Source organism: Heteronotia binoei, chromosome 21, assembly GCF_032191835.1.
Source record: "Heteronotia binoei isolate CCM8104 ecotype False Entrance Well chromosome 21, APGP_CSIRO_Hbin_v1, whole genome shotgun sequence".
In the NCBI taxonomy this organism is placed as follows: Eukaryota; Metazoa; Chordata; class Lepidosauria; order Squamata; family Gekkonidae; genus Heteronotia; species Heteronotia binoei.
In genome coordinates this window covers 132,435,825-132,455,582 of record NC_083243.1, presented here as the reverse complement: position 1 = coordinate 132,455,582, position 19,758 = coordinate 132,435,825, and the positions used below count along the sequence as shown (strand labels likewise).

The 19,758-nt window shown below is 43.3% G+C and overlaps 1 protein-coding gene across 1 annotated transcript in view; it reads left to right on the top strand.

The window, feature by feature from the left end:
- DCDC1 (doublecortin domain containing 1) overlaps positions 1-19,758 on the top strand; it is a 777,962-nt gene that overhangs the window by 408,190 nt on the left and 350,014 nt on the right. The window contains exon 11 of the mRNA XM_060262385.1: positions 18,295-18,420. Coding sequence (XP_060118368.1) covers positions 18,295-18,420 — 126 coding nt within the window. The remainder of the gene's footprint in view (positions 1-18,294; positions 18,421-19,758) is intronic.

Here is a 19,758-nt window from a genome sequence, read left to right as displayed (position 1 = left end):
TTGTAAAACTTGTAAAGTCTGACCAACTATAGTTAAAAATGGGAGATATCTAGTCCGCACTATAGCTAGTTCAGGACATACCACTATTAGTTCTTACGTAGTATTTCATATAAATGTTATTTTTAGAGACAAGAGGAGTAGTTTCATTGTTATTCCTGTATTAACCTGCTTTGATTGTGGTGAAGTTTTGCAAAATTAACACCAATATCCTAAAATATATGTGTGGAAATCAGTGGAATTTGCATCCGTCACATGTGTTCAGGCTTGTGGTATAAGTGTTTAGCAAAATATATCTGGGTTGATTTATTCAGTAACAAGTTGAGAATTTTTTTTATTGTATTTGCAGTGTACGAATATTTAAAATTTTCTAGAATTATATTTGTTTGATTAATATGATTAAAATGAGCAGTTTATTTTATGTACATTTGAAATTAAAATATACAAATTGTATATAGTAATTATTTTTTAATCACTATAGTCAATATAGTTCAAAATGTGGAAGATTGTTTTATGACTAAAACAAGAAATAGAAGTTCTATGATGCATGCCATAAATGTATTGTGTTATGAAAAGAAAATCAGATTTACATTATTTAGAAATTCTCCATTGTGTGTGTATGTATAAAAAAACCAGACAGAAGGTATGACGGTAGTATGCATACTTCTTTGCCCACAAAGAATACCTGCATGAGAACTTAAGATGCCCTTCTCAGTTATTTTGCAAAACATCTAAAAGAAAGAATACTGGAAGCACCACCCTGAATAAATATGTATATGAATAAATATATATATTTCCCATCACACCCGCACACACATGTTCGTGTGTGAGGAAGGAGGGGGATATATGATGGGGAGTATCAAATATATTCCCCCCTCTCTCTCTTTCTCTCTCTCCCTCCCTCTCCCTTTCTCTCTCTCTCTTTCTCACACACACACGTGTGTGTGTGTTTCTGTGATGGAGAATATATATATTTAGTATTCACCATCATATACATATTTATTCAGGGTGGTGCTTCCAGTATGCTTTCTTTTAGATGTTTTGCAAAATATCTGAGAAGGGCATCTTAAGTTTTCATGCAGGTATTCTTTGTGGGTAAAGAAGTATGCATACTACCGTCATACCTTTTGTCTGTGATTGCTCACAAATTGATACTGCTTCTAATAGAATGTTCTTAGGAAGCTAAACTAGGAAATACTGTGTGTTCTCAAAGTTGAAAGTACTTATACAGACATTTGTAATTGGTCAAAAGGAGTGAAAAAAGATTCATTTCAGTTTAAATGATGCAGGTTTTTTATTTTTAAAATTATAATACAAGATATCTGTGATTTATGTTCTAAATATTCTCTGTGATCTTATAAAAATATTACTACTCCTTGGTAAAGCACCAGCTCTTACTTTTCCTGAAGAGTTGCAAATGAAAAAATACATGGATTAATGCAGAAAAACATGCATTTTGTATTCATGTGACTTTTTAGATGTGATTTTTTACCTTAGAACAATAAGCTTAACTTTACCTCAAAAACTAGTTCAATGAAATGATATAATTTCCAGGTATAACCTTTTTGAACTTCATGTATTTTGTAAGAAATTCCAGTTGTTTTAAAAATCACTAACATTTGGCTTCTGCTTGGGCAATTCCATTCTTCTTGTAACACATTAGAATCTGGCTCGCTATTTAAGTTGCCAGGATGGATATTTTCAATGAAAAGTAGAACACTTGCTAATTTTAAATATGCTGAGTGGGAAACTGTCAGTATTGATCTTCGTTCCTTCCCTTGAAACTGCTTAAAATAAGAGTGTTTAAAATTTCAGCAATAAAATTTCAGCTATAAATTTCAGTGATTGTATTGATGTGCTCCTTATAAAGTTATTGTTAAAGTGTTGCTTTCATGAGTAAGAGTCTTGTGCCTACAGTTTATAGATATGTACAGTATATGGGTTGACAGACATTTAGAACAGCATTTTTTCCTTAGGAATGTGTATGTCCCCTTGTAAGAATAAAGTTCCGTATTTTTGCAGACAAGTAATCTTTTGAGAAGTAATACCTGCCATTGAAATTATAAGTCTTTAGTGGGTTTTAAAGCTGCTTCATAAATTTAAAGTGCAGTGACAAGATTTGACTAGGATTACTGCTTTAATGAAAATTAACATGTATGAAGATCCATGCATCCAAAGAAGAAACAGAAATGCTTTCTTAAAAGAAAAAAGAAAGCAGAACTCTATATAAAGAGCCCAATAACGAGCATACAGACTGAATAGGGTTGCACAGTAATGCATGTTTCATATTTTTCTTTTCTTTTTGTTTATACTGTATGGAAATTCATGTTGATTCACCATGATGTGTATGTGTTTTCAATCTGAGAATACATGGAAGTTTCATGGTTAGCATAAAAACTTTCTAAGTAATAATATAAAGTAAAGTCAATGAAAACAGCTATTGTTTGTGAGCAACCACAGGTTCAAGGTGTAGGATGTAATGAAAGTATCAGTGACTTCTATGGTTTAATGGTAAGCAATAATTCTAAATACCTAATTAAAAGAAATCCTCCACACTCTGACCTAACCCTTCACTACCCAAAAGAATTCTCAGAGTGGCTTACAGTCACCTTCCCTTCCTCTCTCCACAATAGACACCCCGAGAGGTAGGTGGGGCTGAGAACTGTTCTGAAAGAACTGTGGCTGATCCAAGGTCATGCAGCTGGCTTTGTATGGAGGAATGGGGAATCAAACCTAGTTGTTCAGATTAAAGTCTGCCACTCTTAACCACTACACCAAACTACTCATTGACTATACTGCCTATTCCAGGTCAAATGTCCTGCCTGAGGGCTGGATCAGGCTCCCAGAGGACTCCTATCAGGCCTGTGAGCAATTTACTGTCATCTGCTTCCTTCTATCTCTCTCTTGCTTCCTTCTGCATCACAGCTTGCTTTGCCAGGCTTGCTCAATCACACAGGAGCTACAGAGAAAAGCCTCTGTTTTCTCCATTGACTGACCAGCACGTAAAGCAACTTATGTAAAAAAAGCTCAGAATGCCCAGCCATTTTATGTTTTCCCCTGGGTCTTAGGCTCAAAGTGTTGACCATGAATGTCGTGTAATGAATGTCAATAAATCAAAAGTAGGTTAGCAACTAAGGCACACACACCTGAAGAGCACACTCAAGATTGCTACAGCATCTCCAAATTTTGATGCAATAATTCAGAGCAAGAGGTGTCAGTTTTCCGAGACTGTTAAATAAACAAAATATTACAAGAGAGCTAATATTTTAAGCATGATTTATTTTACATTTTTTTAAAAAAATATTTAATTGTATTTGTCTGTTCCTTTATAAAGTTTATATCTCCACTACTTGGCATTACATTTTATCGGTTAAAACAATTTTATTTAGTAACATATGGTAACAATATCTATTTCTTGCATTATTAATAACTTCTTTTTATCTATCCCATATATTACTTTCTAACCACTCCTCCCCCCGTTACTTGACCCCCGCCGGTGTTATTTTCTTAAAATACTAATATTTAAAGGTACCCTTAACTAATAAAAACAAAGATTAATATTCTTCTTCCTTCTAAGACTTAATCATTATCAAAAATTGTCCAATGTCCTTTTATTTTCCACTCTTTTTCTACATATCTTCCAAACTTTTTCCACTCCATCTTAAAAACTTCTAAGTCATAGTCTCTTAAAGTTCTTTTTAATTAGTCCATTTCACGCCATGTCATAACTTTTACAATCCAATCCCATTTTTCTGGTATTTTTTCTTGCTTCCACAACTACACATACAATGTCCTAGCAGCGGAAAGCAAGTACCAAATTATAGTTCTATCTTATTTTGGAAATTTTTCCATTTGTAATCCCAACAGAAAAGTCTCTGCAACTTTCTTAAATTCGTATCCCAAGATCCTAGAAATTCCTTGTTGAATCATCTGCCAATACTATTTTGCTCTTTCACAAGTCCACCACATATGGTAGAAAGAACCGTCATGTTTTTTACATTTCCAACATCTATCTGGCATCTTATTGTTCATCTTTCCCAACTTTTTAGGAGTCAAATATCATCTATACATCATTTTAAAACAATTTTCTTTAATACTATGACACGTCAAAAGCTTTATAGAATTCTTCCACAAATATTCCCAAGTTTCCATCTGTATTTCTTTATTGCCCATTTAATCATTTGAGATTTCACTACTTCATCTTCCTTGGACCATTTTAAGAGTAATTTATATAGTTTTGAGATTAATTTTTCGTTGTCTCCAAGCAGCATTTTTTCCATTTCTGTTTGCTCTTTTCTTATTCCTTCAGTTTTAATAACATTTTCCACCAAGCTCTTTATTTGTTGCATTTGAAACCGATCATATTTATTATTCAGCTCTTCAGCAGTTTTCAATTCCATTTTGCCACTTTGTATTTTTAATAGTTGATTATATGACAACCACTTTTCTTCACCCGTCTCAGCTGTTATTTTTATTACTTCTGCTGGCACTATCCATAACCGTTTTCTCTCATCCCCATATTCCTTATATTTCATCCATGTATTTAGCAAATCGTTTCTTATATAATGGTGAGAGAAAAAACAATCCATATTTTTTTCCCATAGTACATATAAGTGTGCCAGCCAAATTTATTTCCATGACCTTCCAACGCTAAGAGTTTTTTGTTTAACAGCATCACCCATTCTTTTATCCACACTAAACAAACTGCTTCATGGTATAGTTTTAAATCTGGTAATTGGAATCCTTCTCTCTCTTTTGCATCTGTTAAGATTTTCATTTTGATCCTTGGTTTCTTTCCAGCCCACACAAACTCTGAAATTTTCCTTTGCCATTTATTAAATTCCATTCCAGTTCTTTATTTAACAAATGTCTCATTTGTGTTTGTAATAATGTAATCTCCCTCATAATTTTCTTTTTCCCTGGTCTTTTTCTCAGTTCCCCTTCTTTTTTCTTTATTTCATTTTGTATATCCAACATCTGTTTTTCTTTTGCCCTCTTGTCTTTATTATTTATTATTATTGTCTTTATTATTTATACTGTAATCAGTATTCCTCTCATTACTGCTTTATAAGCATCCCACACTGTCTGAAATTCTATATCTTCTTTATCATTTATTTGGGAGAAAGCTTTAGTTTCATTTTCTAGAGATGTCACTATTTCTTTATTCTGTAGTAAATCTTCATTTAATCTCCATCTTCTCGACTTTTTAGACAATTTTGTAATCCACATTATTAGGTTATGATCAGCCCCTATTTTAGGTAAAATCTCTATTTTCTTTGTTATAAGGCCTAAATCCTTTGTACCCCACAACATGTCAATTCTGGAAAAAGTATTATGTCTTGCTGAAAAAAAAGTATAGTCCTGTACTTCAGGGTTAAATTTTCTCCATATATCTTCCAGGTTTTCTTGTTTGACCAATTCAAAAAAAGACTTTGGCAACTTTCCTTCCTTATTATTATTTTTTCCCCAGACCTATCCAGTGTATTCTGGATTGTTCCATTAAAATCCCCCATTATCAAAACTTGACCATATGTCACTTCATCAAATTGTTGTATAATGTCTTTTAAAAAAGCATCCTTTGCTCCATTTGGTGCATACAGTCCCAATAACAACGGGGTTTTTTGCATTTAATATTATTTCTACTGCTACAAATCTTCCATTTTTATCTTTAAACATTAATTTCGGCTCTAATTCTTGTTTAATATAAAAAATCACTCCCCTTTTCTTCTGTTCAGCCAATGAGTGAAATTCTAGTCCCAATTGCTTATTCCATAAAAATTTATAATCCTTTTGTTTGATATGTACTTCTTGTAAACAAATTATATTACAATTTTGCTTTTTAATCCAATGAAACGTTGCCGTTCTTTTTTGTGGTGAATTTAGCCCATTTACATTCCAAGATAATAATTTGTAATCCATCATGGTGCAAATTCTTTATGTTCTTCACAAAATCTATGCAGTCCCTGTGTGTTTGTAATTGTCATCCTTTTTCCTTGAAGTTCAAAGCTCAAACCTTCAGGTATAATCCATCTATACCTCATTTCATTGTCCCGTAATTTTTCTGTCAAATTCTTATATGCTCTTCTGTCATTTATCACTTGTCTTGGCAACTCCTTCATAATTCTTACTCTGCTGCCTCCCACTATCAATGTCTTTTCAAAGTTTTTATTCCTGATCTTTCCCACCATTTCTTTTGTCATATATCTTATAACCACATCTCTTGCTAGATTATTTTTTTTTGGCTTAAAGTGAGTTCACTCTATACATATAGTCATATTTCTAGTTCCTTCAGGATCTTCCTCCAAAAATTCCGCAATTATCTTTATTATATATTCTTTCAAATCAGTTTCTTCATCCTCAGGTACTCATCTCAGACGTATCTGGGTCTCCATCAATTTGCATTCATGAATTGCCACTTTTTCTTGTATTTTTAACAAAGTGGAGTCATGTACTTTCACTCTCCCTTCCACCTCTTGCACTTTCTTTGAAGTTACCACCGTCTCATTTCTGAGATCTTCTATATCTTTTTTAAGCTCTTCAATATCTTTTCTAATTTCTTTTTTGGAAGCAGTTATCATCTCCTTCATCCCTTTCATTATCTTGGCTTCCATTGCATCTATTTGGTCCTGCATTTTTTCCAGTGAAGCAGTCCTTGCATGGGTTTGCTTGTGGTCTGATGTAAAAACATCGGAAATTTTGACCTCACCATATTAAATTTCAACTATCAGGTTTAAACGAATGAAGCTTGCTTTCTTCAATAAGCCCATTTCGCCATCCTCAGAGCCTCCTGGGCTCAGATATTAATTTTTAAAGTTTTTATTTTCTCCAAAATGGCGGTCGCGACTTTCTGCCTTACTTTAAATGTTTTTTTCTTTTTTCTCTAGAGGCTTCTAAAATAGTTATTAACAATAATGTCCAATAGTATTTATCTTATAATTGTCACCTCTGTCGGCTCCCCAATTTTTAATGTCCCGAACACTTTAATTTTTTTTTTTAACTTTAGCCTCCGTGCAATGGCCGCTAATGTTTTTCTATAATATTATAGTCCTAGAGTAGGCTGACTGCTTAGATGATTTCCCTTTTCCATCCAATGCTTCCTGCTTTACTTGCCACCAAATCCCGTTTTCGCTGGTAGAGAGATCTCACGGTACTTGGCATATTTCCTGTGTTGGATATGGGAGCTGCAATTCTATGACGATGGGGCTTTTTCTCAAAAACCGCAAATAGACCAAACAATAAATTCCTTTCCACTTTTTAGCACTGTCCTTTAAATTTACAAAGTCGAAATTTCGCCCCTTCTCCCCTTCTTCTTCCAAGCTTTCTAGATTTCAATTTCCCACCTTCTGATTTTATTTTGTTTAACTTTAATTAGTCCCAGAATGAAAGATAGCGATCTGTACCTTTTCTGTAGTTATCCAGATCAACACCGGTCTTGTGTAGCTTTAGATGTTTAGTAGTATCAAAGAAGATTAGGATTCTGTCGAGCTTATGTCAAATAAATGACTCCGGAAACTTCTGCAGATGATGAAAATGCAACTCTGGAGACCCCTCAAAGCCTCAAAGGAGCCCCCCTCCCGGGACTCCCTTTTAGCCAAGGTAAATCTCCTCAAAGTTTCCTGTGCATATCTTGGACTGATCTCTGACTGAGAAAAGTAGGCAGTAGGCATTGGATTGCCTTCCACTATGTCACGGCTGGGGCTGGGTCAGGCAAAGTCCAAGGGCAGGCCGAGGTCTGTAGCCGGTAGGCAAGAGGGTCTGAGGCGCCAAATCCGAATCACTGTCCAGGTGCCAAATCCGAATCACTGTCCAGGTAACGCAGGTCAGAGGTTCAGAAGCCGAAGTCAGGGAGTCCAGAAGTCAAGAGCCAAAGTCAGGGAGTCCAAAAGCCAAAGTCAAAGCCAGAGTGGATGCTAGAACATCAGGTAGATGACTAGTTGCTTCCACAAAGCCTCCTCCCAAAGCCCACAGCTATATAGCCCTCTGCTGGCTGTTGCCCATTTGGGCTAATTGCTGGCTCAGAGAGGCAGCCAGGATCCTGCTACAACTCAAGCATCCTTGCCCTTAGAAGGGCCAGAATCCTTTCAAAACTCAGGGCTCAGGGAGCGTCTTGCTTGTGAGCGTGCCGCCCTCCTCCGATCCCTGAGGTCCTGACGAAGGCGGTCACGCACATGAGCCACCCGAGAGGGTGAGGCAGGGGGGCTGGGATCTTCTCCAGCAGGAGGCAGGGGCACTGGTGCAGGTGGCAGGGGCACAGTTTCCTCTGCAGGCTCCGCTCCTTCTGCAGAGTCCCCAGCACCCATGACACTATCCCCCCCCAGGGCCCCCCTCAGTCGAGGGGCCTGGGAGGTCGGGGTGTTCGTTGTGGAACCACTGCACCAAGTCCGGGGCATGAAGATTGTCCACAGGCTCCCAAGACTGGTCTTCGGGGCCGTATCCCTCCCAGTCCACAAGGTACTGGAGGCCTCCAAGATGGTACCGGGAGTCCAGGATCCGGCGCACCTCATATTCTTCCTCGTCATCCACCAGCACCGGTGGTGGAGGCGGTGGGCAAGGAGGCCGAGCTGGGTCAGGGGGTGCAGCTGGAACAAGGAGGGAGCGATGGAACACAGGGTGAATATGGAGGTGGGGTGGCAACTGGAGCCTGAAGGCGACAGTGTTTATTTGTTCCACGATGGGGTTGGGTCCAATGAACCGCGCATCCAGCTTGTGAGACCGACCAGGCTGGCGTAGGTAGCGAGTTGAGAGCCACACCTGATCCCCCGGCTGGATTGGGGGGCCTTTTTGCCTCTTCCGGTCTGCAGCCAGTTTATAGGCTTCCTTGGCCCGCTGTAGCTGCTCTCGGAGCAAGTCTTGGCTGGCGCGGAGTTCTTGCAGGTAGGCATCGACGGCGGGGACATTCGTGGGTGGCAGGATCACCGGGAAGAACCGAGGGTGGTAGCCGTAGGTTGCAGCAAACGGGGACCGCGTTGTTGTATGCAAACTCCGCTAGAGGCAACAGAGTGGTCCAGTCGTCCTGCTGGTAACAGGTGTAACAGCGGAGATATTGCTCTAGCGTGGCATTGGTGTGCTCTGTCTGACCATCTGTCTGTGGGTGGTAGGCTGAGGACAGGTGCACTCGAGTCCCCAGGCTGGAATGGAGGGCTTGCCAGAACCGAGAGGAGAACTGGGGGCCCCGGTCTGAGATCAGGTGGGCTGGGAGTCCATGCAGGCGAAAGATGTGCTGCAGGTAGAGCTGGGCTGTCTCTTGCGCTGTGGGAAGTTTCGGGCACGGAATGAAGTGGGCCATCTTGGTAAATAGGTCGACGACCACCAAGATGCAAGTCTGACCCTTGGATCACGGAAGTTCCGTGATGAAGTCCATCGAGATGGTATCCCAGGGTCCTCAGGGTATGGGCAAGGGCTGTAACAACCCTGAGGGTTTGGCTGGAATGTCTTTGGCCCGTTGGCAGACGTCACAGGAGCTGACATAACGGGCAACATCGGAGCGAACTCGTGGCCACCAGAATTCCCGTGTCAGCAAGTGGGTGGTCTTATGCTGTCCAAAGTGCCCGGTGGGTAACGAGTCGTGGGTCAGGCATAGCACTTCTGCCCGCAAGGGCCTGGGCGGCACATAGAGGCGTTCACGGTGTAGCAAGAGGCCGCCTCAAGTCGTGAACTCGCCTGTGGAGTCATCTTGGAGTGCCTGGAGGTGTTGCTGGACCCAGGGATCATTGGCCTGGCTAGCACGAATGTCCTCCATGAGTGCTGGTGAAGTGGAGGTGGCGGCAAACACTGAGGGCGGCAGGATGGGAGCAGCGGGCGCGGTCTCAGTTGTAGCAGGGGTGTATTCCGGTTTCCGGGAGAGCGCATCTGCTTTCCGGTTCTGGGTATGGGGGATGTAGGAGACCCGGAAGTCGAAGCGGGAGAAGAATAGGGACCACCGGATCTGGCGCTGGTTGAGACAGCGGGTGGTCTGGAGGTGCTCCAAGTTCCGGTGGTTGGTGAGCACCTGAACAGGGTGGCGAGCCCCTTCGAGGTAATGCCTCCAGGCCTCAAAAGCTGCCTTGATCGTGAGCAACTCCCTCTCCCAAATGGTATAGTTCCTCTCGGCAGCAGTGAGCTGGCGCGAGTAATAGGCACAGGGCTGGAGTGGCTGGGACGGTTCCTCGCGCTGGGACAGCACTGCTCCCAGGGCCACTTTGGAGGCATCAGCTTCCACTGTAAAGGGAAGCTGGGGGTCCGGGTATCTCAGGAGTGGCCCGGTGGCAAAGCGGGTCTTCAGGGTGGAGAAGGCATTATCAGCCTCTGGGGACCAGCGGAAGGGTTCTTTGGGGCGGAGTAGTTGAGTCAGGGGTGTTGTCAGGGATGCATAGGCCGGGATGAACTGCCGATAGTAGTTGGCAAAACCAAGGAACCGCTGCAGGTCTTTGCGGTTCTGAGGAGCCTGCCAGGTCAGGACCGCTTCCACTTTTTTAGGGTCCATGAGGATTCCCTGTGGTGACACAATGTGGCCAAGGAACTCGACGGAGCGCAGGTCAAAGTCGCACTTCTCCAGTTTGGCATAGAGGCCATGGGCTCGTAGGCGCTGCAGGACCTGGCGGACATGATCGGCGTGCGGGGTAGGATTGCGGGAGTAAATCAGGGTGTCATTCAGATATATGATTGCGAAGCGGTCGAGCAGGTCCCGGAATATGTTGTTCATGAACCTCTGGAAGACAGCGGGGGCGTTGGTCAATCTGAAGGGCATCACCAGATGCTCGTACTGCCCGTATCGGGTCCCAAACGCGGTCTTCCACTCGTCTCCGGGCCTTATGCGCACCAAATTGTACGCTCCACAAAGGTCCAGCTTGGTGTAGATTTGGGCCCCCTTTAAGCGATCCAAGAGTTCAGGGATCAGTGGTAGAGGGTACCGGTCACGGATGGTGATCTTGTTCAGGGCCCGGTAGTCATTGCACAGCCGGAGCTCCCCACTCTTCTTCTTTACAAAGAGGACTGGAGCAGACAGGGGAGAGGTTGAGGGTCGGATGAATCCGCGTTTCAGGTTCTTGTCTAGGTAGTCTCGCAGAGCTGCCAACTCAGGCTCCGACATCGGGTACAGACACCCCACCGGGAGTGGTGCCCCAGGTACCAGGTCAATGGCACAGTCATAGGGCCGGTGAGGGGGAAGCTGATCCGCTCCTGTCTCTTCGAAGACATCGGCGAAATCTGCGTACTTCTGAGGGAGCTGAGGACCACCACTCGGGATGCCGGCTGCTAGAGTGGTGGGAGGAGTCAGATGGGGGCATGGGTCCCGGAAACATAGTTCCTGCTGGGCCCAGTCCATGATGGGGTTGTGCAGCTTCAGCCAGGAAAGGCCCAGAATCAGCGGGAAGCGAGGCATGTGGGCGTTAAACTGCAGCTGTTCTTGGTGCTGCTGGACGTGGAAGGTGATGGGACAGGTCTCCTGGGTGACGGGCCCAGAATGGAGGAGGCGCCCGTCGATAGCCTCCACCAGCGTCGGAGTCTCTTTTGTCTGCACTGGGATCTGGTGCTGCTTTACAAAGGTGGCATCTACAAAACAGTGGGCCGCTCCCGAGTCCAGCATGGCATACACGAACAGCCACCGTTCGTCAGGCAGATGAAGTTTGACTGGTAGCAGGAACGGGCCCGGGGTATCAGTCTGCTGTTCGGAGGACCCAGCTAGTCGCCCCAGGCTGGAGGGCTCACTTACGCCTGGGGCTGCTCTTTTGGCGGCGGTGGCAACGAGGGTCCGGGTATCCGACGCTTAGCAGGGCAGCCAGAGGCATAGTGGCCTGCTGTGCCGCAGTAAAGGCACAGATTCTGCGTGCGGCGTCTGGCCTTTTCTTCTGGAGTCAGGCGGGGTCGAGCAGCTCCAAGCTGCATAGGCTCCTCCTCGGCTCTGGTATTAGCTGGGGATGGGCGAGGAGCCAAGTGGCACGGCGCAGGGAGCTGGCGCCCTCTGGTCTTGGCTGGGCGGCGACTTTCCAGGCGGCCATCGATGCGGAGGCAGAGGGTGATAAGTTCTTGGAGCGTGGGTGGCGGCTCCACCCTGGCCAGTTCATCCAGGACTTCCTCTGCCAGCCCCTCGGTAAACTGGTCTATCTGGGCAGCCTCATTCCACACCAAGTCTTGGGCCAGGAGCTGGAATTCGGTGGCATACTGAGCCACCGAGGATTTGCCTTGTTTCAGCGCCCTGATCTTCTGGTTGGCTGTGGCTGCTTGGACGGGGTTTGAGAAGGCAGCAGACAGGTGGGCCTCAAACCCCTGGTAATCTGTCAGTAGGGGAGAGGACGCAACCAGCAAGGGTGTGGCCCATTTGCCCGCCTGCCCCTTTAACAGGCTGATGATGAAACACACCTTAGTTTTGTCATTGGGGAAGTCTCATGCTCTCAGTTCGAAGTACAGCCGACACTGTGCTAGGAAAGCAGGAAATTCTTCCACGGCACCCCCAAATCTGTCAGGTGGGGGAACTGGGCACTTGGCTGGAGCACTGGCTGCAGGTTGTTGCTGCAAGTGCACCACTGCCTGTTTCAGCTGCTGTACCTGGGCTTGGAGCGCAGCCAGTAGTCCTGTGGTTCCACTTGCTTCAGCATCCATCCTGTGGAATGGGTGTTTGTGGTGGTGGAAGCAATCTGTCACGGCTGGGGCTGGGTCAGGCAAAGTCCAAGGGCAGGCCGAGGTCTGTAGCCGGTAGGCAAGAGGGTCCGAGGCGCCAAATCCGAATCACCGTCCAGGTAACGCAGGTCAGAGGTTCAGAAGCCGAAGTCAGGGAGTCCAGAAGTCAAGAGCCAAAGTCAGGGAGTCCAAAAGCCAAAGTCAAAGCCGGAGTGGATGCTAGAACATCAGGTAGATGACTAGTTGCTTCCACAAAGCCTCCTCCCAAAGCCCACAGCTATATAGCCCTCTGCTGGCTGTTGCCCATTTGGCTAATTGCTGGCTCAGAGAGGCAGCCAGGATCCTGCTACAACTCAAGCATCCTTGCCCTTAGAAGGGCCAGAATCCTTTCAAAACTCAGGGCTCAGGGAGCGTCTTGCTTGTGAGTGTGCCGCCCTCCTCCGATCCCTGAGGTCCTGACGAAGGCGGTCACGCACACGAGCCACCCGAGAGGGTGAGGCAGGGGGGCTGGGATCTTCTCCAGCAGGAGGCAGGGGCGCTGGTGCAGGTGGCAGGGGCACAGTTTCCTCTGCAGGCTCCGCTCCTTCTGCAGAGTCCCCAGCACCCATGACACACTACCCCGAACAGAAGTTCCAGCCTGCTCCCCTTCTGAGCAGTTCTCCTCGGCATTTTCCAACCCTGGAAGTCCCACTACTTGGCATTACATTTTATGACATGCATGGCCCGGCCCAACAAGGTCTAATTTATGTCAGATCTGGCCCTCATAACAAATGAGTTAGACACCCCCGGCCTATTCCCTTATGAATCTACCTGAACATTATGGTCATCTTTGGAGGGTCTGCTTTGGGTGCCTCAAAAGATTAGGTGGGTGGCAGCCCTGGAAAGAGCCTACTCAGTAGTGGCACAAAACTCTGGAATTCTTTCGCTCCAGGGAGATCTGCTTGTTTCCTTCTGTTTTAATCTTACAGCAGCAGGTGAAGGCTTTGTTTCCCATGGCATTCTCTCAGTGATCTCTCCTCCCTCCCTAATGTTTTAACTGTTATTTTAAATCTTTTTGCATTTATTTTAAGCTCTGGTTTTAATTTGTTTTAATCATTTATTGTTGGTGTTAATGGCTTTTAGATGAGAGTGAAATTTGTCTGTTTTAATTTGTTAGTGGCCCTTGTGGCCCTATAAGGGCAGAAAGGAAAGGTAGAAATCTTGTTAATAATAAAAATTCTTCATCTGTTTACTACCATTTTGCATAATTAGCTATTTTGCACTAGTGGATTGATACAGATTTTTAGCTAATTAAATTTGTAACACTCTGTGGAGGATATTTTCATCCCAATGGGGGTTTCTTGTCTTTTTTCTGTGGATTCTGAGTATTTGTTTCAATATTGTAACAACTGGGGTACCAACAAATTATCATCTAGAATTTGACTACCATCAGTTTTATCAAATAGTCCATAATCTCAAGAATGTCCTGGTTCAAATGGCAGTGGCATACCAAGAGCGGGGTGGGGGTGCAGTCCTCCCCAGGTGCATCTTGAGGAAGGTCTTTGAAGGGGGCCCTCGAAGTCAGTGTCATGCCTCCAGGTAATTTTCTTCAATAGTCTAGCCTTTCTCCCTTTCCTTGCACAGCCAGTTCTTGCAAAGCAGTAGTCAGGCCTATAGCTATGGGGAGGGTCTTTTTTTGGGGGGGGGGGTGCCAGCTCAGAACACAAGTGGTGTGATGGAATTTTATTTTTTGCTGTCAAGTCATTGCCTGCCTTCATATCAGCCCTGCTTAGTTTCTGAGATCTGACAAGATCAGGCTAGGCTGTAGCTATCCAGGTCAGGGCAAGGCTGAGAGTAATGTGACTGGCCCAAGGTCACCCAGCAAGCTTCCATGGCACAAGATTTTCAGATCCTAGTCTGACACTTTAACCACTGCACCACACTGGCTCTTGCGATGGAATAGCATGATGGAATTTTAAATTTTTTACAGGCATGATTCTATGTGCAAAGTTAAATAATATAAAATCTTCACTGTCTCTGTTTCTTTTCTGTCTATTATTATTGTTGTTGTTATATTTTTGTTACTGAAAATAATTTTGTCATGTAGAGGAGGGACCCTGAACTGGCTAGCCTGATATCATCAAATCTCAGAAGTTAAGCAGGGCTGATGGGGAAGCAGGAAATGGCAAACCACCTCCAAATGTCTCCTGCCTTGAAAACCCTACAGGGTTGCCATAAGTCAGCTGTGACTTGACGCAAAAAAAAGAGTAGAAGGAATATTAAAAAATTATCTGCCCCAGGCACCAAATAGACTAGGTACACCATTGCCAAGTGGCAGCCTACTACTTTATCATGTCAACTGATAGCCTTACACTTCGAGAACTTGGAAGCAAGGGGCACTCATTCCTATCCTTTCTCTCAAACAGATGCAGAGCATTTTTAGACACAGGCACCCTGCACTAGAAGTCTCGACAGAAAATTGCTGCATTATTTCCTATGCACTATGCTCATCCTACCAGGCATGTGCTATAGTTGTTGCAACAACTGGACAACTGAATCCTCTTCAAACCTGCCACTCCATTCCCCCACAAAAGACATCCCCCCCCCCACTTTGGGAAATAGGTTGCATGGAGGTTAGCCATGGGGGGGGGGGGGTTAAAACCTCCAATTGTATTCCTCTTTTACTCAAAAGAATTAAATATACTATTTTATACATGATTTAGGCTTAAACAAATTAGTTTCCTGCAGCCATACCTGGTTGTTCTTCAGGCAGCACTGAGTCAGTGAGGCTGTTCACTCCCCAGATAGATAGGGTGAGGACAAGACACAGGAAGGGTTGGGTTGGATGAAAAAGGAAATTTGTTTCCTTGTTCTTATGAAGACTTTAGGGCATGTCCATTATCATAAATGATCCCTTAGCACAATCCCTATCAGGAGTCATTTTGTAGAAAAATAGGTGACGAAGCTCATTAGCATAACTTATTAGCATATACCACCCCCCCCCCCCCCAGTCAAAAGCAACCTAATGCAAGAAAGGAGAGCCCCAGCCAGCATGCTTGGGCTGGCTAAAAATCCAGCTAGCCCAAGCAGGCCTTGCTCACCTGGGACTCTTCTTGCCCCTCCCCCAGTCAAAAGGCCAACAAGCCACTTGCTGCCCAAAATCACATAAGAAGTGGAGAAAAGGTAGCATGGGCTTCTCCAGGGGTTAATGAGGGCTTTTGGGGGTGTGGAAAAGCTCCTGGTAGCTGGCTGGCTGGCTGCTCTCCTCATCCAGGGATTGTTGTGCAGCTGCACCTGCTATTCAATGGACAAGGTAGGTAGGTAGGTAGGGAGGAGGAGGAGGCATCAGAAAGGTTCAGGAGCTGCACCTCTGTGAGCTCCTGCTGAACTCAAAGCCTGCCTGTTATAGAATCTAGATATCTAATTTTCAACAGTCTCCTCTGCCTGCAGATACTTATTTCCACAGAGGGCACACTCTTATTTCCACAGAGGGCACAGGTTTTTCTACAGACCCAGGGGACTGTGAGTCTTCAGAAAAATCCAAAAAGTTAAAACAAACTCAAGGAGGGTTGAATTTCCCTCCATACCTTCTGAACTGGTTGCTGCAGGAATCTCCTTCAGACCCCAGTTGCATTGATAGCAAGACTGGTTGATATGAGAGAGAGAGAAGCAGGATTGGAGCTGGGATTGGCGAGGATTCCTCCTGTAGTATGAATGGCTAAATAGCAGGAGGAATCCTCCCCAATCACAGCTCCAGTTCTGCTTTTGCTTCCTCCTCTCTTCAACCATTTTAAGTCAAACCTGCCTCCTCTGCAGTTAGATGTTTACTCAAATCATTCAATCAGCCACCTATACAACATCTTTCTTTTAGGTATATGTTATGTAGATATCCTTTTACACTCATTCTGCTTCTGCAAGTGGTGAGAAGTTCTTGGGGCTAACACTGATCCAAGTTAGTTTTCTTGGAGGGAGAGGAAATGTCTTTGTAACATATGCTTTGTTTACAAATATACAGGCACATGATAGGTGGGGCAAAGAGGCATTCTTATATGGCAGTTGGTCTGCTATCCCACTTCAAATCCTCAGAACTCAGTCTTGCACTCCAAAGCCTTTTTGTGTGTGTCTCCAGTGCTGCATCTTCTTTGCACAGATCTATACACACCTGTTCAGGGTGGTGCTGCTATATCTGGGATGTTTGCCTTGGACAGCATTCAAAACACACTGTATGTAAATGAATAGTGCTCTCAGAAGGATGGGATTTGAAGTGCATTTGATTTTCATGGCAGGAGAAACTTAAAATAGCAATACTTAATATTGAGTTAGCACATTTCATGTATTTAAAGCTCTTCTTGTGTATTATCTCAACAAGCCTTCAACCATTCTTATACAAAGGCCAATAATATTTCTCCCACATTGCTGAGAGAGAGAGAGTTTTGCCTGAGGCTACCTCAGAAGTAGTGGGTGAAGCAAGATTTGCATCAAGGACTTCCCCATCTCACTGTACTGAGAACTTGCTCTCTCTTGCTCTCTCTGTGTAGTCTGTTTTTCACAAGATCAACCCAATTTAATGATAACTGAGAAACATTTACATCTAATGTGTAATTCAAATAAATATTTTAATAAAAAACAACCAGGGCTTTTTTTAAAAGCAGGAACGCACAGGAACGCAGTATCAGGGGTGTAGCCTAATCTGCAAGAGAGTTCCTGCTGAACTTTTTCTACAAAAAAGCCTTGAAAGCAACAATAACAAATGTTACAAACAACTGACAAATACAGAAATAAAAAGAACTATGATATTTAGAATTAACACATAACGAAATGCACAAAAGCAACAAGGACGCAAAATAATAGAACGAATGCTTTGCATACATTCTGTGTACTGTATTGAGTGGGTCTTATCACAAGGAGTATACACATTTAGTAACTACAAATCTTACACTATAGGTTCAAACAAAATGCAACTACAACTTAAAACAAATTACACAACATTTTATAGTGAATTCCTCCTTGTTAGCATCTAACTGCAATATTTTGCAATTTCACTAAACTTAGACCATTATAAAAACTTCAGGTCAGAGCCACATTGGATCAACTCTGGTGGCCTCTGCCTCTTATGCTATGCCTGGTTTATTTCTGTTGTAAATGGAGCATATGCACAGCTGGGGAGGTAAGTAGGATCTCTGCTGCTTCAGGAGAATTGTTGTAGCAGAATTCTCCCTCATGTTCCTGTTTCTGCCAAAAGATGGAAGATTTCTCATGTTCCAACTTTACCTCTATCATTCATAGTAGAGAAAACCACCACTGTGAACTTGCCCTTAATTATTCTTTATTAACTTGCAATTGGATTCACTGTTTTATAGGTGATCGCCTGGGAGCTGTTCTATTTCTTTGTTTCTCAATAGTTATTTCTGCTTGGAGATGAGCCAGCATTTCAAAATTAATTCAATTTCCTTGCCTTCCATAACCTATAGGTTAATAAAGGTGACAAGCTAGCTGTGGTGAGAATTAATTCCTGTGGAGGAAACACCTGAACTTCAACAAGGCACTAACTACTAGATTACTAATTTTTGTAGCAGCAAACAGAATGCAGTGTAAATTTGCATTCCTTGATGCTGAACTCATTTGTAACAACTTCGGTTCTTGTGATATGATTTCTAGTTTTGCAGCTGTTTGTTTTTTCCCCCTCCTAGAGAGGTCACATTTGATGATATTTCCATTTTCCAGGTCTCCCTTAAACCCTGTTCTCAGCTTGACCTTTGACAAAGTGGCTACCGCTGAGAAAGACGGCATCACAGTTATTTATAAGGCACCTTTGGATTCTGCTGTTGATCTACTGCCTGGATGTGACAAGTACATTAACTGCTGCTTTATTTAAGTTTTGTGAAGCTCTAAGCCAGTAGTACTTATTCCACAGCTCATGAACAGATACATTCACGATTACTATCAACCAAAAGAGACACATGACTAGTATATACCGCATGCACTATCCCAAACATGCACATACAATAATATAACTATTAAATCTAGAAATATAACCCTTAAAATTGCCAGAGTACACCTCTGAGCACATAGGGTGGTCTCTTACCACCATCAGTGAAACTTAGCTAGCCTTGTATTTTTACAGTGATGGGAAGGGCTTCCCTTTCTATCTTCTGGCTTTCTCTTCAGCATGAGGCACAAGTAGCATGTCAAACGCCCCACATGTGTCTCCCAAGCCACTAAATGATTATTAACGCTCTAAACCTGAGATTATATAGAGATGCAGAGATATGAGGAAGATTAAAATGCTGGGATATTTTGCAACTATTGCTATATGATAAGGAAATGGTTACAGCTTGCAAAGTATATCAGCACATGATCATGCCTTCACAAAGAGTAAACTCGATACAATTCCAACTTCCATCAAAATATTTATGATGTAACATGTAGCTAATCTGAATAAAGAGTCATACATTTCTGGTGCAGCAACATAATACTTAATTCAATAGAAAAATCAATGTTGTTGCATGATAATGTAATGAAATTAGGCAAAACACCAGTTTAATTTGAAGTTAATAAAAAGTTAATATATATAGTGTCAGGCGATGGAGACTCAAGGCGGTATTCATTGAGACAATGTAATACTTTATTGGAAACTCATAGCTGGAAACAAAAGTTGAGACTAATACCTGGGAATGGGTGTCTCTTAGTCTTATGGAATCTACATCAAAGCGATATCTAAACAAAGACACTATACTCAAAACAACAGGGAGCGAAGGTGCAAACTTTCACACGAGAGCTTCTGCTTATCTCTTTGCCTCTGGGAAGATGCTGGCCAGTAATGGTATCTATTAACGGTCACATTCCTTTGCTCCTTTTACAACCTAAGCAAAGTTAACTCTTCAAACGTCCCCCCTTTGATATACATGCTAGCTACAATATAACAAAAGGCTGTGGGTTAGTATGGAGAGTCCATTTGGTTAGTATTCTCTATTTTCTCCATTGGCTGAGGATCCTCCCTTGGGGAGGAAGGGGGGGGAGGCAGAGCTTGCTTTGCCTGGCTCTCTCAGTCACACAAGAGAGCTACTGAGCCAAATTTATCTTCCTTCTATTGGCTGAGGCTCCTCCCCCTCCTGGTTCCTTGGGGAAGGAAAGAAAGAGTCAGAGCCAAATCTTTAATTGTGTTTGTGTCCTTTATAAAGTTTATAT